Source organism: Macaca fascicularis, chromosome 9 (assembly GCF_037993035.2).
Source record: "Macaca fascicularis isolate 582-1 chromosome 9, T2T-MFA8v1.1".
Classification (NCBI taxonomy): domain Eukaryota; kingdom Metazoa; phylum Chordata; class Mammalia; order Primates; family Cercopithecidae; genus Macaca; species Macaca fascicularis.
Window position 1 is genome coordinate 124,152,836 of NC_088383.1, and position 22,439 is coordinate 124,175,274.

Genomic DNA, 22,439 nt, shown 5'->3' on the forward strand with positions numbered 1-22,439 from the left:
ATAGTTTTTTAGTGCCTCCATTTAAGGGTTCTGTAAAAATAAGAATAGTGGCTTCTTGAGTGTTGATTTTTAAAAATCAACTTTATTTAAGTACCATTTGCATACAACAAAATGCACCCATTTTAAGTGTACAGTTCCACAAGGTTTCAGTGATGTATACAGTTCTATGTAACCTCTACCTTAAATCAAGACATAGAATTTTTTCTTAGTTTTTGAGACAGAGTCTCACTCTGTTACCCAAGCTGGAGTGCAGTGTTGTGATCTCGGCTCACTGCAGCCTCTGCCTCCTGAGTTCAAACAGTTCTCCTGCCTCAGCCTCCCGAGTAGCTGGGACTTCTGGCGTGTGCTGCCATGCCCAGCTAATTTTTGTATTTTCAGTAGAGACAGGTTTACCATGTTGGCCAGGATGGTCTTGATCTCCTGACCTCGTGATCCACCTGGCTCGGCCTCCCAAAGTGCTGGGATTGCAGGCAAGAGCCACCGCGCTTGGCTGAACATTTTTTATTGACTACATTTTAAGAAAATAATGATACATACATATGTCCTGTTAATAGATTTTGAAAGTTACGTTTTATTTGTACAAATTAGATATGATGGCTTATCAGTCTTTCACCCTGATGATATAAGGATTTATAGCAAAATTATCTGTAAACATTTCTAATAAAATAGCGTATCTAAAGTTTCTTCACTCTGTGCTTTGTATATTTATATAATAAATATTATGTATTTATTCACTCTGTGCTTTGTATATTTTTATTTTAAAAATATTTCATATTCATTTTCAGTCCAAATGCAGTGTTAAGATTAAGATTCAATCATTTTGCTACAGAATGTAGCTGGGATCATATGTATGTTTATGATGGAGATTCAATATATGCACCTTTAATAGCTGTACTTAGGTGAGTAATTATATTTAATCAGTTGCAGAAAAGTGACTGTATAATTCCTTAACTTTAAATATATATTGATATGTACTGCAAAATAAATTTAGTAAAGGTATTGATAGTTACATTTCACAGTTGATTATAATACTTTGTTATTTGCTGTAACTGTCAATTTAGGTAATTATGTAAATATTGATATAACACATAAGTACTATATTGGAAATATAGATTTCTTTCTAAATATTTTTTATTCTCATTGTATTTAGTTTATTCTTTTAAAGTGGATTGAATATGTTTTCAGAACTATCTATTTGGATATATTAGAGTGAGTTCCAGCTGACAAATGAATAGACGTTTTTTTTTTTCAATAGTTGTCTTTTTATTTTAGTGAAATGGTAAAATTTTAAATTCTGCATAAAAGAGTTAAGTTACGCTTTGTGCAATGGTTAATAAAGATGGAGTTTCTACCAATTCTGAAAATACGAGAATTTTGTTTGCTTCAAAATATTTTATTGTTAGTAGTATGGTAGATTATTAATTTTAAAATTATAGCATTGTATCAATTTAAAAATCTTACGTATGTTTACATTATTATAAAAAGTTTCATGAATAGGAGAAAATCTATTAGACACAGAAAAAATTATGAACATGTAGTATAGATTTTGTATACAATTTAACATGATTGTTAAGTTACTCATATTATTTACTTTTGCTATTTATACAATATCTCTTATATGTTCTGTCATTGAAAATTTAAGTATGGATAAAAGCTTATTGGTCCCTTCAAAATTTTTTCTTTCCAATTTTTCTTTTTACTTTTCATGTGGCAAATGTTCTATTTCATTCCATTCTAATACCTTTTATTTTGTTCTATTTTATCAGGAATGTGAATTATTATTTTGGACAAAAATGTAAGGAGTTGTATTTCCTTAGGAGCTTAGGTACTTTTTCTGTGATATTGCTATTGCTTAAATTTTTGAGTTGTTTGAACATTAGAAAAGGGATAGCCATAAGCAGTCCTTCATCTAAGGACAATAGAGAGAAAATAGAGTGGAGCCTTGCAAATAATTAGGTTGTAAGACAATTTATTGTAACAATTAAATTTGATCCTCAGTTCATACATTTATTTTTAGCAATTTAAACATCACTTTGCTATCTTAACTCTATTTTTATGATACCGTTGGCTGACCATCATTTAGGTGTGTGCCTGTTCATTTGTTTATCTAGTAATTCTAATTACTTTGTATTAATACTCATCCATTAGCATTCTTACCAACACTTTCTTGTTACTAAAGGAAGATAATTAGCAGGTGGGATTTAGTATATGGCTGTGAAGATGGAATTAGTGATTTCTCATTAGCAAGTGTTCTTGTTAGCCCTCCTAAGGGAAATGGAAAACTCATGTTTATTGATATTGAATATCCACTTGATGTTAAGCACTAGGCTAGGCAGTTTAAATGTCATCTAATCCTCACAAAGATCTTGTTGGGGAAGTACTAAGTACTATTATCCCCATTTTACAGTTGAGAAAATTGACATTCGAGAAGTTATTTGCTTCTAATAGATGGTAGAGCTAGGATTAGGACTTGAATTTCAATCTCCTGATTTAAAAGCGTATGCTGTTTGTACTTCATCTTGCTAAGAATTCAGAATCTAATATGTTTGAATTATTTCAATTGTATAAATATTTATTACTCAACACTTAATTCCAGAGACTGTCACAGGCTTAGAGTACATAGTAGGGAAGAAGGCATAGCTATTGCAGTGACCTTAGATACCAACTACCTGCAGTTGGGCTAGAACAGATTTCTGAGGTTAAGAGCACAGTCCTCTACAACAAGGGTCTCCTCTCCACCCCAGATCCCCTTACCAGTCCTTGGCCTGTTACGAACAGGGCTACACAGTAGGAAGTGAGTGGCAGGCAAGTGAGCAAAGCTTCATCTTTATTTACAGCTGCCCTCATTGCTTGCATTACTGCCTGAGCTCCGCCTCCTGTCAGATCAGCGGCGGCATCAGATTCTCATAGGAGTACAGGCCCTGTTGTGAACTGCGCATGTGAGGGATCTAGGTTGCTCATTCCTTGTGAGGATCTAATGCCTGATGATCTGTCACTGTCTCCCATCACCCCTAGATGGGATCATCTAGTTGCAGGAAATCAAGCTCAGGGCTTCCACTGATTCTGCATTATGGTGGGTTGTATAATTATTTCATTACATATTACAATGTAATAATAATAGAAATAAAGTGCATAATAAACGTAATGTGCTTGAATTATCCCAGAATCATCCTCCCCCTAATCTGTGCAAATTTTGTCTTCCATGAAACTGGTCCCTGGTTCCAAAAAGGTTGGGGACTGCTGCTCTATAACACTGCTGTCGTTTCAGACAATAGCTGCAAGCTTCGTGGTCCCCACCTACCCTGACCATCTGGCTACATATTTAGGGGTTCCTACTCTCTCCAAAAATTTTGTAATTCACTAGAATTATCATAGAACTCAGGAAAGTTCTACACTTATGACTATAGTTTTATCATAAAGGATAGAAATCAGAGCCAGCCAAATAAAGAGATGCCTAGAGTGAGGTCTAGGAGGATCATAAATGCAAAGCTTCTGGGTCCTCAGAATGTGTTAGCCATCCAGCACATCAACATGTATCACCAACAAGGAAGCTCATCTGAGCTTCAGGTGTCCAGAGTTTTATTGAAGTTTCATTATGTACCCATGAGTGATTGAATCATTGGCCATGAGACTGAACTCAAATCTCTAGCCCCTCCCATCCCCTTCTCTCTTGGGAAGTTAGGCTAATACCATATGGCGCCAACACTTCCATCACATGGTTAGTGTTTCTGGAGTGGCCATCCCCTATTCTCAATTATATCTTTAGCTTAAATTAATTAGGGGCCCACCATGAGTGACCTCATTAGCATAAATTTTCAGGGCTCACCGTGAATAGGAAGATACTCCTATCACTCAGGAAATTTCAAGAATTTAGAGGTTATATCCCAAGAACTGGGGACAAAAGCCAGCCAGTTCTTTAGTATGCAGTAGTCCTGCATTAGTGGGGGTATGTAAACAGATTTTTCACACAGCCTAGTTAATGTTACAGTCAGGTTATGAAAGTACTACATAATTTCAAAATAAACAATCCTTCATGTTGACTTTCATCATAAGTAAAAGAATGAAGTAGGAGGGTCAAGTAGGACATTCTAGAGAGAGAAAAGCATATATACAAAGGTATAGACACATTAAAGAGCATTATATTTTAGTGCAATAGTAAAAAGTTTTGAGTAACTTTATTGTAGGAAATGTGAAGGATACGTAGGAGTCACATTCCTCCAAAACAGCAATCAGTGACATTTACTTAGTGCTCCTTTTGTGCCAGACAATGTGCAGGAGTTCTTTATAAGCATTAGTTTATTTAATCCTCAAAGTAACCTTTAGGTAGGTATTAATATTGCAATTTTACAAATGCAGAATTGAGACAGAATTGAGATTTTCTGTGAGTGGCCCAAAGGTTGCCTAGCTAGTAAGTCAGAAAATGAATCTAGGTTATGTAATTGTAGATCCTAATCCCTTAATCACTCTAATACTGCTTTCTTGTACACCACACTAAAGAAGTTGGACTTTTATTCTGTAGGCAAGACTTTTTAGAATGTGGAGAATGAATGGGAATGGAGAAGTGTTATTTTTTTTCACTGTGTGCCGGACAATTGTGTGTTGGATGTTGTGTTTGGAAAATCATATACAGTAATAATTTGAGGCCTAGAAAGATTATATTCTTGCAGAGACTACCTGGGGACAATAGCAATCCATATTCAATTCAATCCAAACTCAGATATTGGGGTGATTCATACCTCAGCTGCAGTGCAGTCCTTTGGAGGGCCTAACTTTAGGTAGTTTGCTTTTACTTCCAACCATTGAAATCTCAGTTCAACATGAAGGCCCTGGGTTTCACTTGTTGTTTCCCTTACTCTGTGAAATCCTTGAAATCCTTACCACGCAGTTTTTTTTTAGCCCCTCAAGTCTTACCTCCAGCCTTGAAATCAGCAAATGCCAATAGGGTAAGTGGCCTCAATGCCTGGGCAGGCCTTCAAGCTGATTTTTTTGTTTTTATATAATTTGTCATTTTACTAGACTTCAGTTGGTCCAAATTTCCTGGTGTATTATACAATAAGTAGAAACTCTCTTTTATTTATTGTTTTTAAAATATTTGTAAAAAAAAAAAAAAAAAAAAAAACAAACAGATCTATTCTTTTTTGTTTGTTTGTTTGTTTTTTTGAGATGGAGTCTTGCTTTTCACCAGGCTGGAGTGCAGTGGTGTGATCTTGGCTCACTGCAACCCCCTCCTCTCGGGTTCAAGCAATTCTCCTGCCCCAGCCTCCCCAGTAGCTGGGACTACAGGCGTGTGCCACTACGCCCACCTGATTTTTTTTGTATTTTTAGTAGAGATGGGGTTTCATTGTGTTGTCCAGGATGGTCTCAATCTCTTGACCTCATGATCTGCCCGCCCCCGCCTCCGCCTCCCAGAGTGCTGGGATTACAAGCGTAAGCCACTGCACCCAGCCCAGACCTATTCTTTTTATCACTTTCAGAGAGCTCTCAGAGACTAGCTGTATCTATTATAAAGATCTATTATTTTTAGTAATACCTTTATATAATTTTATTACAATGAACAATATGTATGTATAACGAAGACTGGTGTCATAGGGTTTGTATTATTTTGAGAGTCTCATTTTAAAATCATGTGTTGCTTCACAAACATAACCTAGTAGATGTAATAATAATTACTAAAGCGTTAAATCAAGAATTGATTACTTTTTAACTTGTCTTTGAGAATGTATTTTCCAAATAAATTATTTGACTATAGTATTTCATTTATGTGTCAAATATGATTTGAATGGGGGAATTCAGTTCTTAGCGGTACCTAGACATAATTTTAACTCTTTCTAAAGGAATTCACTGTGTCGAGTTATGTAATTTGTTTGTTAGCAGCCTCTTTTCTTTCACCTATTGCATGTTTTCATAGATTTAGAGAGGCTAGAGCATAAAACTAAATGAAGATAGGTAATTTTTCTCATGAACAAGTAGTCTTAAAACGAAGTACAAGTTACTAGTTTAAAACTATTTTGTACATTTATATCTCCCCCACCCCAAATTTTTGTTTGTGTGCTTATGGGCTTATGTGAGCAATATTCGTTTTGGAATAGTAATATAATAGTAATATATTAATGCAATTTGCATAGGTATGCAAAATTAGAAAAACATAAAAGCATGTATTTTTAAATTTTAAAAAATATTTAATTTTAAATCACCTAGATAAATGTATTGGAAATGTACAGCTATAATTAGAATGTAATTGTAATTGCTTACCTGATGTAGAGTGTCTTCAGCTTCATCGGATTTTTAAACCAATCAGAATAAGTAAAGGTACAGGGTCACTTATTAGAGTAGCCAGGTGACTTTAAGTGAAGTTTTATATGAATTAAGGGAGAGAGTACCCTGTAGTATTATGACAGGATGGATAGCAGGACAAAAAGGAGAAAGGAGACATTGCCTTACAAATAATGATAAGAAAAAAAATGGGGTACAGTGGCATGAGAGTAGATTTTAGTGTATTGGCAGCAGTAGTAGAACTAATTTAATGAGAAATGGAGAGGAACTTCTTTCAGATTTATTCTGCTTTTACTTGCCCATTCTGATGTACAAGCATTTCTGATACTGGTAAGAATATTTCTGAGTAAATTTTATGTGCTTAACAGTCTTATGTATATCTACACATACAATACTCAGTTTTGTTCTCTTTTAGTGGTTTGATAGTCCCTGAAATAAGGGGCAATGAAACTGTGCCTGAAGTTGTTACTACATCTGGCTATGCACTGTTACATTTTTTTAGCGATGCTGCATATAATCTAACTGGTTTCAACATTTTCTATTCGTAAGTATTTTTTAAAAAATTCTATGTTTTAATGATTCTTGTAATTCAATGTAAAAGAGTTTTTTTTGGTTTATTTTTGTTAATGTCTTATATACCAGAAGCAGACTATTGTGTAAAATTTCAAATTAGTATGTAGGATCCCTTCTTAAGTGACATAAAATCTTAATAGTATGCCACAAAATGTGATCTAAGCCTATAAGTTTGGTTGAAAATTAATTATGAAATTTACAATTGTTTGTTGGCAAGTGATTAAGTAAACAAATACTAGTGTAACTTTACTGGTAGTAACAGATGTGTGAGACTGCACAGAGTTGTGAACTGCCTTTCAGTGCTTTAAGGCATATCACTTGTAATTTGAAGAGGATTATGGGAGCTAAGTTTTTGTAGTCTGTATTGCAGAGACTGTACTGAATGCTGTACATATATTATGTCATTTAATTACCTTCAGTTCTGTCAGGTGGGTATATTTCCCATTTACACATGGGGAAATTGTGGCTTAAGAGATACATGGCTGTATACCACTATCTCCTCTAAAATAAGAAAAGTAATATTCATTGTGAATCTATTATATGCCTGACACTTTATAAACATTTTTATATCTAGAAGATTGAGGGTAAAGTAATGAGAGATGCTTTCAGATGCTTTCACAGGAATGGCTAGAGAGGAAGTCTATATATTATTTTTTTTCTTCAGAATGTAAAAATTGATAACCAGAGAATTTTTCACCAGAAATATTCTAAATATCTTTGAATTAACAATTTATTATGGAATTATTTATCTTACAATGTATCCAAGTATGTATGCAAGGGATAACAAATATATAGTAGAATATAATCAGTTAAAGAGTCTTAAAACTAAATATGATAAACATCCCTTTCCTTCCATAAGAGTGTACAGGGGATAGCATGCTCTTTAAATATTATACAGCCAAGTTATGTCTTGACTTCTCATATAGTTTTGAATATTCATGAATTTAATTTTTTTTATGTAAAATATACATTCAAAACATTTGAGTACTTAAGTCTTTACAAAACATTTTGCTTGGAACTGTACAGATCCTGCAGATGTTGAGCATGTAGTCATTAGACATTTGGAGTCTTGGTATCAAAGTAAATCTGTTGAATAAACTAAGACCAACTGCAAATAAATACTAACAATTTCATAAGAGTAAGAGGATACAGAGTAAAGAATTACATTGTGAAATTGTGTTACATTTATAAGTACATAGGACACAGTATAAAAATTATGAAGTTTCTGATGTATCAACCGAAATTCTTTTTCAATTTGAATATATATGAATTATATTTTACAGAATCAATTCTTGTCCTAACAATTGCTCTGGTCATGGGAAGTGTACAACTAGTATCTCTGTTCCAAGTCAAGTATATTGTGATTGTGATAAATACTGGAAGGGTGAAGCTTGTGATATTCCTTACTGTAAAGCCAATTGCGGTAGTCCAGATCATGGTTACTGTGACCTAACGGGAGAAAAATTATGTGTCTGCAATGATAGTTGGCAAGGTAAGCACGTGTGTTGTGATGGCTTTTGAAACATTGATTCATATGTGTAATAGATTAATACAAATTCCACATTTATTTGTTTCGTTATAGTTTGCACACCCAAACCTCATGTATTTACTTTTATTTTTAGAATGTTCAGATTAATAATCAACTTCTTAATTTTTTTGTCACAAATAGAATTAATTGGCAGAGATTTTGTCTCCATACTGCTTTGAAGACTAAACGAAGTGATATATGAAACTGAATTGTTAGGCGTGTGATCATTATGGTCTTCTGTAATTTGTTGTCGACTCTCCCCAAATTTGGTGACTTCACTGAATTTAATGTGGTGCATTCAAATTTGATTTATAAGGGTAATATAAATAGTATATTACAAAAATAAATGCCCATCTTACAAGGTACTGCAGTATATGAAACATTTCTTAGGAAAGGCTGACATCTTGTGGCTATTTTAAAAAGAACTGGAATATTTTATAAAGTATTTTAGCTGCCTATTGCAAAAGTCAGATTCCTAGGAAAGAATATCTAAGTAATTTTTATAAATATCTATCATCAAAGATTAAGTTTACACTATACTGAAGAATGTTGGCTTACTTGTTTATCTGGACATAAAATAATAAATATTGTCATTATGAAATTAAGAGATATACTTAGTTATACATACACCTACCCACCTAGAGTTTACTTTTTGCTAGTTGCATTTACATATGAAGAGCTTCCTTTGTGCCAACATATTAATCCTGTTGAAATAGAGAAATTTGACTCAATAATTATATAACCTGAAGTACTTGATTATGTGTTGTTATAATACAGTGTAATAAATAGTAGCAATAGTTCCCAAGTTAAAAACCAAAGAGAACATACTCTTCATGTAGTTGTATTCATTATTGCTGAGATGATGTTTTCAAAAAAGTGTTGTTAAGTATGTTCAGTACTTAGAGGAATTATTTTAGGCTTTGTATAAATTATGCCTGTCTTAAGCTCATGTTAGGTCATAAAAAATATTAGGTATGTCAACTGCACAAAAGATCTATGATATCTTATTAAATCAAATTTGGTTACCAATTACAATTATGACAGATACAAATTTCTAAATGTTCTATAATTACAGGGACATGTATTTTAAGTGACTCTTTTAATCATTTGTGACTTTTCTTCCCCCTAAAAGTGCCTTGAGTTGTAATTTTATTTTCATTTCTGATGTGAAACTAAAATAATTGTCTTTTCTATAGAGACAATGGTCTATCTGTATTATATTTAATTTAAGGCCTGATAAATAGAGATATAGCTCATACACACAGTATTTTTCAAACTGGTCTTCAATTGCCATTAGTCTGCACCTCATTTCAGCAGTCTTAAAAGCAAATGAGGGATACATTTGTATAACATTCTCTGAACAGTTCTGTCCCCTTTTCTGTTTTTTATTTACTTTCATTAGTCCTTCTTTGAAATGCTTTATTTTGTGAGTCTTGTAATATAGATCTGATTCAAAGCGTTATGAGTTTTTTCTGGCCTTTGATTTTTGACCTTTTCATATCCCATTATTCTCATCAGTAATGTCCCAAATCATAAGAATTCCTGAATCTAATATGTATATAAGCAAATGGAAATGGGGAAGCAAATACTGGGTATGTTCACTTTAAAAGCAAAGTTATAATAGCAATAATCTAAGAAATGCATCTCTATGTATGTGTATGTGTGAGTGTGTATGCATATATACACATTTATTTATAAATACATATACATTTTTTATGGAGAATAGTGTGAAAGTCCTTTGTAAATTATAAAATGCAGAAATAAGACCAATTTTTATACCATTTTCTTAATAATTAAGGAAATGATTTCTCAATTTATATGTTTGAAGGTAGAGGGCTGGTAAATGAGATAGTATGGTGTTTTCCAGACAAATTATGTGCAGACTGGTTACTTTGTGCCTCAAACCTGATCCTGATTCTGTATTTAAGGAAACATAGCTCCAAAGTAGGTAGGATTGTGAGCAAAATCATTTAGGGGAAAATGATGTTTTTATTTCAGATATATAGAATGGGAAGGAATCAGTGAGGTAAGAAGAGATAGATTTGCTTCTAGGCCAAATGGGGAATGATCAAAGAATGAGAGACATTTGAAAATGCGCACTGCCAAGGCGATCTTTATGAGGTTCAAAATCTGGTAGTTTTATATAAGGTGTTATTTGGAACTGGATTCTTTAGGTTAGAGTAACAGATTGTTGTTATCTCCATTATATTTTATCCCTTGTTGTTGCTTGACTTATTCTGTTTGCCTCTATGCTAATGTATATTTTTAAAAAATGAGTTACCCTCTAGAAACTTGGGTTTTATTAAGATAACACAGAGAAAAAACCTAGCTTTATACTAAGTCTTGAGTTCCTTCCTAACATTTCTCTTTTGCTTAACCTACCTGGTCTCTGTGTGTCATTTTTTTCTTTGGTTTTTCTTTTTCTTTGAGATAGGATCTCACTCTGTGGCTCAGGCTAGAGTGCAGTGGCATGATCACAGCTCTTTGCAGCCTTGACCTTCCATGCTGAAATGATCCTCCCAACTCAGCCTCCTGAGTAGCTGGCACCACAAGTTGCACACCACCATTCCCAGCTAATTAAAATTTTTTTTTTTTTGTAGATATGAGGTCTTTCTGTGTTGCTCAGGCTGGTCTCAAACTCTTGGGCTCCAGTGATCCTCCCACCTTGGCCTTTAGAGTAGCTGGGACTACTTGAGGGCACACAAGTTTGTTGTATAATATTTAATTTTGTCATAATGTATAGTTGTCAAAGATAATGATATATACATATTAAATATATGACTAAAAGTACAGGGACCTGTGTAGACTCGTCTGCTTCTATGACAGTAAAATAGAAAAAATAGACTTCATTTTTAAGAGTAGTTTTACGTTCACAGGAAGATTGAGCAGAAGGTACAGAGAATTCCCATTTACCTCCTGCCCCAAAGCATACACAGCTTCTCTCATTATCACTATCTCCCACCAGAGTGTATATTTGTTACAGTTCATGAGCTCACATTGACAAATCATTATTAACCAAAGTCATAGTTTACATTAGGGTTCACTGTCAGTGTTGGACGTTCTGTGGGTTTGAACAAATGTATCATTACATGTATCCACCATTATAGTATCATCAACAGAATAGTTTTTTTAACCTAAAAATCCCCTATGCTCTGCCTATTCATTCTTTCCTCCCCCTACCCCTGCCAACCACTGATCTTTTACTGTCTCCATACTATTGCCTTTTCCCAAATATCATATAGTTGTAATCATATAGTATGTAGCTTTTTATGATTGGTCTTTTTGACTTGACAGGATACATTTAACTTTCCTCCATGTCTTTTTATGGATTGATAGCTAATTCCTTTTCAGCACTGAATAATATTCCACAGTATGGATGTACCAGTTTATCCATTCACCTACTGAAGGACATCTTGGTTGCTTCTGTAAAATTTGTTTAAATTTTAATAAGTCACCTGAGGGAAAAAGGCAACTTTGAAAAGCACTGATCTCTTAAAATGGCTTCCAAACATTGGGATAGATGATCAATTTTTGTAAGACATCAAAAGCAACATATAACAAATTGAATTCATGTTCATGTGTAAAGAATACAATAGAACAGTAATTTTCAAAGTAGATTCCAAGGTATGATGTTCCTCCCACCAACTGCCTTCCGAGTAGTTGTATGTTTCTCTGTTTTATATAACTTTAAAAAAATTTGAGGAGGCTGAGGCAGGAGAATCACTTGAACCCGGGAGGTGGAGGTTGTGATGAACCAAGATTGTGCCATTGCACTCCAGCCTGGGCAACAAGGTCTTCCTCATCTCCATCTGAGACCACCTCAGCCTGGATTTCATTGTCCATATCATTATCAGCATTTTTGTCAAAGTCATTCAACAAGTCTCTAGGGGGTCCACACTTTCCCACATTTTTCTGTCTTCTTCTGAGCCCTTCAAACTGTTCCAACCGCTGCCTGTTTACCCAGTTCCAAAGTCACTTCTACATTTTCGGGTATCTTTTCAGCAGCGCGCCACTCTACTAGTACCAATTACTGTATTAGTCTGTTTTCACACTGCTGATAAAGACATACTAGAGACCAGGCAATTTACAAAACAAAGAGATTTAATGGATTTACAGTTTCACATGGTTGCGGAGGCCTCACAATCATGGCAGAAGGTGGAAGGCATGTCTCACATGGCGGTAGACAAGATAAAAGAGATTGTGGAGAGAAACTCCCTGTTTTAAAACCATCAGATCTTGTGAGACTTACTTGCTATCACGAGAACAGCATAGGAAAGACCTGCCCCCATGTTTCAGTTACCTCCTGCCGGGTCCCTTCCATAACACGTGGGAATTCAAGATGAGATTTGGGTGAGGACACAACCAAACCATATCAGTTACTAAGTTTAGATTGGATAAAATCTGTATGCAAATATTAGATCATTCAGATATTTTCCTGTGGCTGATAAATGACATAAACTATAATAAGTAGCACTGGCCCATTCACCTCTAGAATGTTCATTAGAGAGAAATAAGCTTTCACCTTATTTCAACAACTTAGTTTTGCTTCTCTCAACCTGTTCTCTAAATAATACAAAAGGATATTGAGTAGCTCACAGGAGAAATGAGAAGACTGGATAAACTATTGTTGGAAATAGGCCAGATACAAAGAAAGGCTTTACTGTAGTAAAGATGAAGCCAAAGGAAAGTTTGAGTAGGACATTCCTGTCATTGCCACAGGATCCTGGGTTACTACCAGTGGCACCCTTAAAGTAGATACTGCATGCTACAGGAATGGAGAGAAAGAATTGTAAATTGTCTTTACATCTTTGCATCACTTATTAAGACTGAGTCCTGCTTAATAGTATCTGCTTGGCTAAACTTAGGTCTTGTCCATACCATGGGTGCCTAGAGATGTGAAATAGGGAATTTAACTTTTCTGTTATCTGTAGTGAAAGAGGTTCTCTTTCTGAACAAAATTCACACAATAAAGGATTCTCCCAAACATAGGAAAGGGGATTCAAATGATTGAGATTCCCAAACAAAAAATTCAAATGATATATTTTTAACTCTAGATTGTTACCATAATTAACAAGGAATGGGCCAATTTGTTCTCTCATGTCTACTCAGAGGAACTTTGCAGTGTGGACTAGATGTAGGGGTAGACAGGTTAAGCAACAAACCAGCTTAATTTTTTCAGCAGACAATTTTTTCTTAATGTATTACAACAGATTTTTTCCCCCTGTTCTACAGAGAACAGTGAAAAATAGGTCACCCTCATTTATATATAAGACAGTTGCTTAACTGTTATCAAATTGTTCCTGTTCCTTTTCTATTCCAGAATGTCCTGCTCAATCCTATTGCTCGATTCTTTTAAATGTCTTCAGGACATTTTTATGTTTTTAGTATTCCTTTTTAATTCAATTCAGGTACGGTTCTCATATAAGGATTGAAGTTGACTGTTTTAAACTCTTAAATTATTGATTGAAATATAGGATCTGGAAATGTAAATCATGTAATTTAATAGTTTTGTTGCATAGTGCCTCTGCTCTTTATTTAAAGTCACACTTTATTGTAACTTACTCCAGTTTCTCAGATGCTCTTTGTCCCTCACTATCTGAAGACCTTTCTTAATTCCAAAGTTCTTCCTAGAAAACCCTTACCCCATTTATATTCTAAGTCCAGGTCAGATCCCCCTGTAATATGCTGTCATAGGACCCTATCTTTTAAATGTATAGCATTTATCACAGTTTATAATTATATGCTTGTGTGATTCTTTGATTATCTTTCCCAGTGGAATATAAACTCCAAGAAGTTAAGAATGATTATGTTTTGATCATCCTCGCGTTTCCAGAACCTAATATAGTGCATGGCATGTACTAGCCACTGGAATTTGTTTGTTGTTGAATGAATGAATTAGAAATGTATTAGTTTACCAGTATAGTGATATGTAGACATTCAATTAGAGATATTTTATAAGATTATTTCTCTAATAAATTATGTTATTTGCTTCCTGTATAATTACTTCTGAACATTGAGGGAAGCTATTGAATTTGAACATTTAAAATGTTACTTTATCAAGCATTAGTTCTTGGAATCTTGGTCTTATTTTGTTTCAATCTTTTGGCTTTAGATTTTAACATTTGCCATTGGGTGGCAGTATTGACTACCAGAAAACGCACTTAAACTCTGGCATTCAAACTGTAAAAACTTGGTAGTTTTGTTTGACTTAGAAAAATGTAAAATCTTTCAACTCAAATTTATGAATATTTTATCTGAGGTATTTTATCTTGGTTAGTCATATAACATATAAGGACATATTTAGTTATTTTAGGATAGTATGTAAGTACACATGAGATTATAGGTTGCCTTGAAATTCACAAAGTAGCTTACATTTTCCTTTAGAAATATAATAATAATGAACACGGTCAATCTATTTCTTCTCTTTTAACTTTGAGGAGGGAGAAGTGACAGGTAATGCATTTAATTCCAATAAATTCTTCCCACTTAACAAAAACAGCAGATCTGACTTTTTTTGTGAGAGCTAATTAAATTTTTACTCTTAACCTACTAAGAAAGTTGACTGTTTAAAAATAAAAGTAGCATTAAAATGTGTATATGACAGCCCTCTTTCATGAATTCATTTATTTATTTATTTCATTTATTAATGTAAAAAAATTTTTTTTGAGCTCTATTAAGTGCTAGGCACTGCTCTAGGTCCTTGGGATACATCACGGAACAAAGAAGACAAAGATCCTTGTGGAACTTACATTCAAGCTAGAAGAGACAGACCCTAAATAATAAATATAAATTATATAGTATGTTAGATGGTGATAAGTACAATGGAAAATTAAAGTTGAACAGAGAAAGAGGAATAGAAAGATCTGGGGGTTACATTTAAAATGTGATGATATGCTTAGGTTTTATTGAAAAGATGACATGTGAGAAAAGACTTCAAGCAAGTGAGACAGTTCAACCATATAGATATCAAGGGGAAGAACATTCTAGGCAGAGAGAACTGTCAGTTCAAAGACCCTAAGGTAGGAGCAAGCCAGGTGTGCATGAGGACCAGTATAAAGGCCATTGTGGCTAGAATTGAATTACTGATGGGGAGATTAGTCAGATATGAACTCAGAGAAGTTACACAACAAGGGAGATGGTTGGGGATGTGGAATTAAGGGGTTGCTGGAGGGGATGGAGATCAGTGAAGGATGGAGCTATATCAGCTAAATATTCTTAGCTTTGTAGACCATTGTAAGGATTTTGACTCTTACCCTAAGTGAAATGAGGGAGCCATTGAAGGATTTTGAGCAGAAGATTAATATTATATGGCTTAGTTTTATAAAGCTCCTATTAGTTTCTACCAGAGAATAGACTGTAGTAGCAGTGTACCAGTTCAGAGGCTACTGCTATAATCTAGGTGAGAGATGATGATGATGGTAGCTTGGACAAGTTGATAGCTGTGGAGGTGGTGACAATTGCTTGAATACTGAATGTGATTTTAAATGCAGGATTAATAGGATTTGCTGATGGTCTAGATGTGGGGGGTGAGGGAAAGAGGAGTCAAAGATGACTAAGGTTTTTTGGTTTGAGCAGATGGAAAGACAGAGTTGTCATCAACTAATATGAGGAAGATTTTAGGAAGAATATTTGGTTATGGTATGCCAAGTTAGAGATGTCTTTGAGATATCAGAAAGGAGACAGTGAGGAGGCAGTTGGATATATGGATCTGGAAATTGATGGAGAGAGATCTGTACTGTAGATATAAATTTGGAGGTTAGTTGGCTTAAATATTAAGTTGGAAACCATTGAGGAAATTGGATGAGATTACCAGGGAAGTTGGCATAGAGAGAGAGAATAGAACCAATGACTGAACTATGGGTCACAACAAAATTCAGAGTATTCTGTACTAGGCATATAAATTCCTTTCTTAGATAAGTTTGCCTTAGGTTTAACTATTTATAGCCACTTATTTTGTTGCCTCTGACTTTATAAGATTTTGTTGCCTCTGACTGTGTAGGACAATGTAAAATGAGCAAATCCTCCTCTCAATATAGCTAATTCTACGTTTGTCGTTTTCAGCTGATCAGAACCAAGGTCTTAAATCTTTCTTGCAGTTGCTTTTTAAATGCTGTGTATTGCCCTGTCCATATTCTTAACATGGTTTATCAATTTTCTTCAAAGCATAATGTCTTAGCTCAGGCTGTTATAACAAAATACCACAGATTAGGTCACTTAAACAATTGGCATTTATTTCTCACAGTTCTGGAGACCGGAAGTCCAATACCAGGGTGCCATCATGGTGAGGGCCATCTTCCTGGCCCTCTCTCTCTGCCACGTAAAGATAGAACAAGATGACTGCCTTTTTGTTCTATCCTTATATGGCAGAGAGAAGGGGAGGAGGAGAGAGCAAGAGCAAGAGAGAGCCAGGGAGAGAGAGAGCGCACGCGAGAGTGCGAACATGTGAGAGCTGGAGTGAGCAGGCTCTCTGGTCTCTCTTCTTAAGGCAATGATCTCACCATGAGGATCCTATCCTGATAATCCTACCCTTATCTAAATCTAATTACCTGTCCACAGCCCCACCTACTAATACTATCACATTGGGAGTCAGGGTTTCAACATGTAAATTTTGAAGGGACACAAGCATTCAGTCCATAACATGAGAAATCTTTTTTTTTTTTTTTCTTTGAGACAGAGTCTTGCAATGCTGCCTGGGCTGGAGTGCAGTGGCGCTGTCTCTGCTCACTGCAACTTCCACCTCCCAGGTTCAAGCGATTCTCCTGCCTCAGCCTCCCAAGTAGCTGGGATTACAGGCGCCCGCCACCATGCCCAGCTAATTTTTTGTATTTTCAGTAGACACGAGGTTTCACTACATTGGCCAGGCTGGTCTCAATCTCCTGACCTCGTGGTCCGCCCGCCTCAGCCGCCCAAAGTGTTGGGATAACAGATGTGAGCCACCGTGCCCGGGTCATGAAAATTCTTAGAATGAATGTTTCTTAATGTTATTTCAATTTATGGAGGAACTCTTCTCTATTCACAATTAAAGTTATCTTGGGAAAGTCAATTAACTATCTGGTTATAAATTTCATTATTTATACAAAGAGATTATTTGCCCTTGTCTGAGTCTTGGGATGCTAACTGGATCAAAGTGAATTGAAATAGTGTCTTGCTGTATATGCTTGACTGGCTGATATTACAGTAGCAGTTTCCTTTTTAGTAAGTAGACATTTTGTAATAGTTCAATTTAGTAAAATCTTCTCTCTGCAGTGGGGTTCAGTACATTTTATTAATAAAGATTTGAATTTGTAAATAATATTTATACATTAGGCAACCGTTTAGATATTCTGTGAGCATTATACATTCACCAGTCTAATAAAATGGGCAGTTTAACTTTTGTACCTAGAAGAAATTTTGGCATACATGCTTTCATTATTTTATAATTTATTATTTTAGATGTTTTTGAAATATAATTTTGACAGTTATGATTATTCAAAAAAATTGGTCTTCAAAATTTTTGAAGTTAGTCTTTTCTAAGCAGACATATTTTGATAATACCAGGAGTTTTCAAAATGTGTGCTGCAAGGGTTATATAAGGAGATGGGTGGGGATAGGATGGAAGATAAGTGACACTTTCCTGCCTCATCACTTTGCAATATTTTAAATATTGAGATTCCTTGTAAAACTTTGTTTTAATTCTTCCACAGCCCAAAAAGAGTAAATTGGAAACCACTGATCTTTAAACAAGAGGGCAATTTGTTTCTGTGCTACAATAGCATCATTGACCTAAACTCTAAGAACCAAGTATTCTTGGAACAGATCTAGTATAATGATTACCACTCATACAATTCATTGTCTTATAAAATTAACAGATTGTCAGAATAGTTGTGGATATTTAAAATAGACAAAAGTTAATACCTGGCCTTTGGAGATTGATTTTATGGGTCTAGAACATGTGTAGAATACTTTGGATACTGTAACAAAATCAAAATTTTTAAATGATGTTAGAAGAGAGAACTCTTGCATTGAAATCTGGTTTTGATTTTTATTGGAGAACTTCAGTTTTAGTACACACTAAATCATAAGACTATTTCTTGAATGATTACAATAAGCTACATTTACCCGTCTTGCTCTTTTTTTTTTTTTTTTTTTGAGATGGGATTACAGGCTTGAGCCACCGCGCCTGGCCCGTCTTGCTCTTAAAGTCTTTCTTTCCAGCATATCTTCCCCTTCTTATTAATAATCCAGTTTCTTTTGGGAAATTGCCTTTTGCTAACGTAGCATAGTCTTGCTGGGATGAAAAAATCCAGGTACCTGTCTATTCTAAGCGTGATTTTCCTCTTTGAAAAACTCTCTGAATTTCTACATATTTTTTCAATACAGTCCCATTTTCCCTTAAGCTAGCCTAATTAATTTCTGTGACTCGCATGTAAGAAAACTAACTGAAGTACCACCTTAGAGATACTGTTAGAGTACGGTTTTTTTTTTTTTTTTTCTGGTTATTAGACTTATTTAAAATACCCAAAATCATATCAACAACCTGCATTTGATATAGTTCAAAGTTAGCAATTTATTTAATGTGTTCAGTTGAAAACTGCAAAAAGAAAATATAGTTGGCTCTTTCAACATGTACCACTTTAACAGTAAAATAAATGCTTTTTCATGATAGTATAGATTAAATATAAATTAAGGGTATGAGCCAAAACTGCGTCAAAAAGTCTAAAATCCTGGAGTAAGATTAGTTTTTGCTTACTTTGCCTTTTACTTATTTTTTATCGATACATAATACTTTACATATTTATGGGGTATATGTGAGTATTTGTTATCCGCATAGAATATGTAATGATGACGTCAGGGTATTTGGAGTATTCTTCACTTTGAGTATTTATCATTTCTGTGTTGGGAGTATTTCAAATGCTCTTTTCTAACTACTTAGAAATACACAATACATTGTTGCCAACTATAGTTACCTTACACTGCCATTGAATATTATAATTTGTATCTTCTAACTATATGTTTATATCCATTAGCCAATGTCTGTCCTCCCCACCTACCCACACACACACACCCTGTCCAGCCTCTGGTATCCATCATTCTGTTCTATACCTCTATGAGATCAACTCTTTCAGCTCCCACATGTGAGTGAGAACTTATGATACTTGTCTTTTTGTGGCTGGCTTATTTCACTTAATGACCTCCCGTTCTATCCATGTTACTACAAATGACAGGATTTCATTCTCTTTTTTTGTGTGTCTGAGTAGCATTCCATTATGTATATACACTATATTTTCATTATCCTTTTGTCTGTTGAGGGACACTTAGGTTGATTCCATATCTTTGCTATTGTGAATAGTGCTGCAACAAATATGCAAGTGCAGGTATCTCTCTGTTGTAGTGATTTCGTCTCCTTTGGATAAATACCCAGTAGTGGGATTGCTGGATCATATGATAGTTCTATTTTAAGTTTTTTGAGACGTTTCCATACGGTTTACCATAGTGGCTGTACTAATTTAAATCCCTACCAACACTGTATTAAGAATTCCCTTTTCTCTGAATCCTTGCCAGCATCTGTTATTTTTAGTCTTTTTAATAATAACCATTTTAACTAAGATAATATCTCATTGTGGTTTTGATTGGCAAATTCCCTGATGATTGGTGATGTTAAACTATTTTTCATGTACCTGTTGGCCATTTGTAAGTCTTTTTTTGAGAAATGACTTCATGACCTTTGCCCACTTTTAAATAGGATTATTTGTTTACTGTTCAGTTGTTTGAGTTCCTTGTATATTCTGGATTTTAGGTCCCTGTCAGTAACATAGTTTTCAAATATTTTCTCCCATCTTGCAGGTTGTCTGTTCACTTTGTGGATTGTTTCCTTTGCTGTGCAGAAGCTTTTTGGTTGAATGTAGTCTCATTTGTCTATTTTTGTTTTTGTTGACTGTGCTTTTGAGGTCTTAGCCAAAATATCTTTGCCTAGATCAATGTCTCGAAGCGTTTTGCCTATGTGTTCTTCTAGTAGTTTGATAGTTCTAAGTCTTTAATCCATTTTGAGTTTATTTTTGTATATGGTGAGAGATAAGGGGTGTAGTCTCATTCTTCTGCATGTGAGTATCCAGTATTCCCAGCAAAATTTATTGAAGAGACTGTGCTTTCTCTAATGTATGTTCTTGGTGTCTTTGAAATCAGTGAGTATAAATATATAGATTTATTCTTTCACTATTATGTTTCATTGATCTATGTGTCTGTTTTTGTACCAGTACCATGCTGTTTTGGTTACTATAGCCTTATAATATATTTTGAAGTCTGGTGGTATGATACCTTCAGCCTTATTCTTCTTGCTCAGGATTTCTTTGGCTATTGTCCTCCTTTTTGATTCCATGTGAATTTTAGAATTGTTTTTTCTAATTATGTGAAAAATGACTATGGTAGTTTGCATTGACTCTGTAGATTGCTTTGGGTAGTATGGTCATTTTAACAATATTAATTCTCCCAATCCATGTACATGGGATGTCTTTCCATTTGTTTGTGTCCTCTTCAATTTCTTTCTTCTGTGTTTTGTAGTTTTCCTGTAGAGATTGTCCACATGCTTAGTTAAATATATTTCATGGTATTTTATTTTTTTGTAGCTATTGTATTGCCTTCTTGATTTCTTTCTCAGCTAGTTCATTATTTGTGTATAGAAATGCTACAGATTTTTGTATGTTGGTTTTGTAACCTGCAACTTTACTGAATTCATTTATTAGATCTAAGAGTTTTTTGGTGAAGTCTATAGGTTTTCTAGATATAAAATTATATCATCAGCAAGGAGTGGCAATTGACTTCGTCTTTTCCAGTTTGGATGCCTTTTCTTTCTTTCTCTCGCCTAATTTATCTGGCTAGGACTTGAAGTAGGATATTGATTAGGGGGGAAAGTGGACGTCCTTGTCTTCCTCCAGTTCTTAGAGAAAAAGCTTTCAGTTTTTCCCCATTTGGTATTGAAGCGATCTGGGGAAATAGCCGAGGTTTGTTGTCTTGCGCTAAGGAAATCAAAGACGTGGACACACAATGAGTGGGTTTAAGAGTAGAAAGTTTAATAGGCAAAGTAAAGAAGAGAAAAGTTTTACTTCTCCTGAGCAGAGAGAGTGGGGTTCCGAATGGATCTTCCGCTTTGAGGCCGGATGCAGTATTTTTTTTTTTTTGCAGTCTGACTTTGTCACCTAGACTGGAGTGCAGTAACGTGATCTTGGCTCACTGCGATCTCCGCCTCCCAGGTTCAAGTGATTCTCCTGCCTCAGCCTCCTGAGTAGCTGGGACTACAGGTGGGTGCCACCACACCCAGCTAATTTTTATATTTTTAGTAGAGACGAGGTTTCGCCATGTTGGCCAGGCTGGTCTCGACCTCATGACCTCAGGTGAGCCACCTGCCTTGGCCTCCCAAAGTGCTGGGATTACAGGCGTAAGCCACTGTGCCTGGCTATGGTTGGTTTTATAGTGGGGCTTTCGGAGGCGGTGTCTGATTTACATAGGGCCCAGAGGATTGGTTGGACCAGGTGTGCCATTTACATAGTGCACTAAGAGGCTGGCCATCCCACCCTAATCTTTATTATGCAGTTGGGGTATCTACCTGGCTAGTGTAGACGTCTGCACGCATGGCGACAAAAGGGAAGAGAAAATCTCCATGTTGAATATACCCGGCTTCCAGGTATCCTTTTTCTGTTGGCACAGCTTCCAGCATTCCAGCTTGCTTATCTGTGCTTGCAGCTTGATTTTTCAGGCTGCTTTTTGTTAGAAAGGAAGTGATTTTGGGGCTTTTTATTAAAAGGAAATTCCACTGAGAACTCTTTTATCTTTACTAACTGCCTATAAATACTTTCTTTTTAACTCCTGTAACAGTATGATATTAACTGTGGGTTTGTCATATATGGCCTTTTTTATATCTTGGTATGTCCCTTTCATGCTTAGTTTGTTGAGACATTTTTTTGTGAAGGGATGTTGAACTTTATCAAATGCTTTTTCTGCATCTCTTGAGATGATAATACGGTTTTTGTTCTTCATCTTGCTGATATGATATATCACTTTTATTGATTTGCATATATTGAGCCATCATTGC

The 22,439-nt window shown here is 35.0% G+C and overlaps 1 protein-coding gene across 9 annotated transcripts in view; it reads left to right on the forward strand.

Moving 5' to 3' along the window:
- Positions 1–22,439, forward strand: part of ATRNL1 (attractin like 1) — an 842,049-nt gene that overhangs the window by 28,028 nt on the left and 791,582 nt on the right. For 8 of the 9 annotated variants that reach the window (XM_045362239.3, XM_074002848.1, XM_005566518.5 and 5 more), the window contains exons 3-5: positions 786–899; positions 6,689–6,817; positions 8,130–8,338. The exons of the other annotated variant lie outside the window; for it this stretch is intronic. In XM_045362239.3, coding sequence (XP_045218174.1) covers positions 847–899; positions 6,689–6,817; positions 8,130–8,338 — 391 coding nt within the window. In that variant the 5' untranslated portion in view covers positions 786–846. The remainder of the gene's footprint in view (positions 1–785; positions 900–6,688; positions 6,818–8,129; positions 8,339–22,439) is intronic. 9 annotated transcript variants of the gene reach the window in all.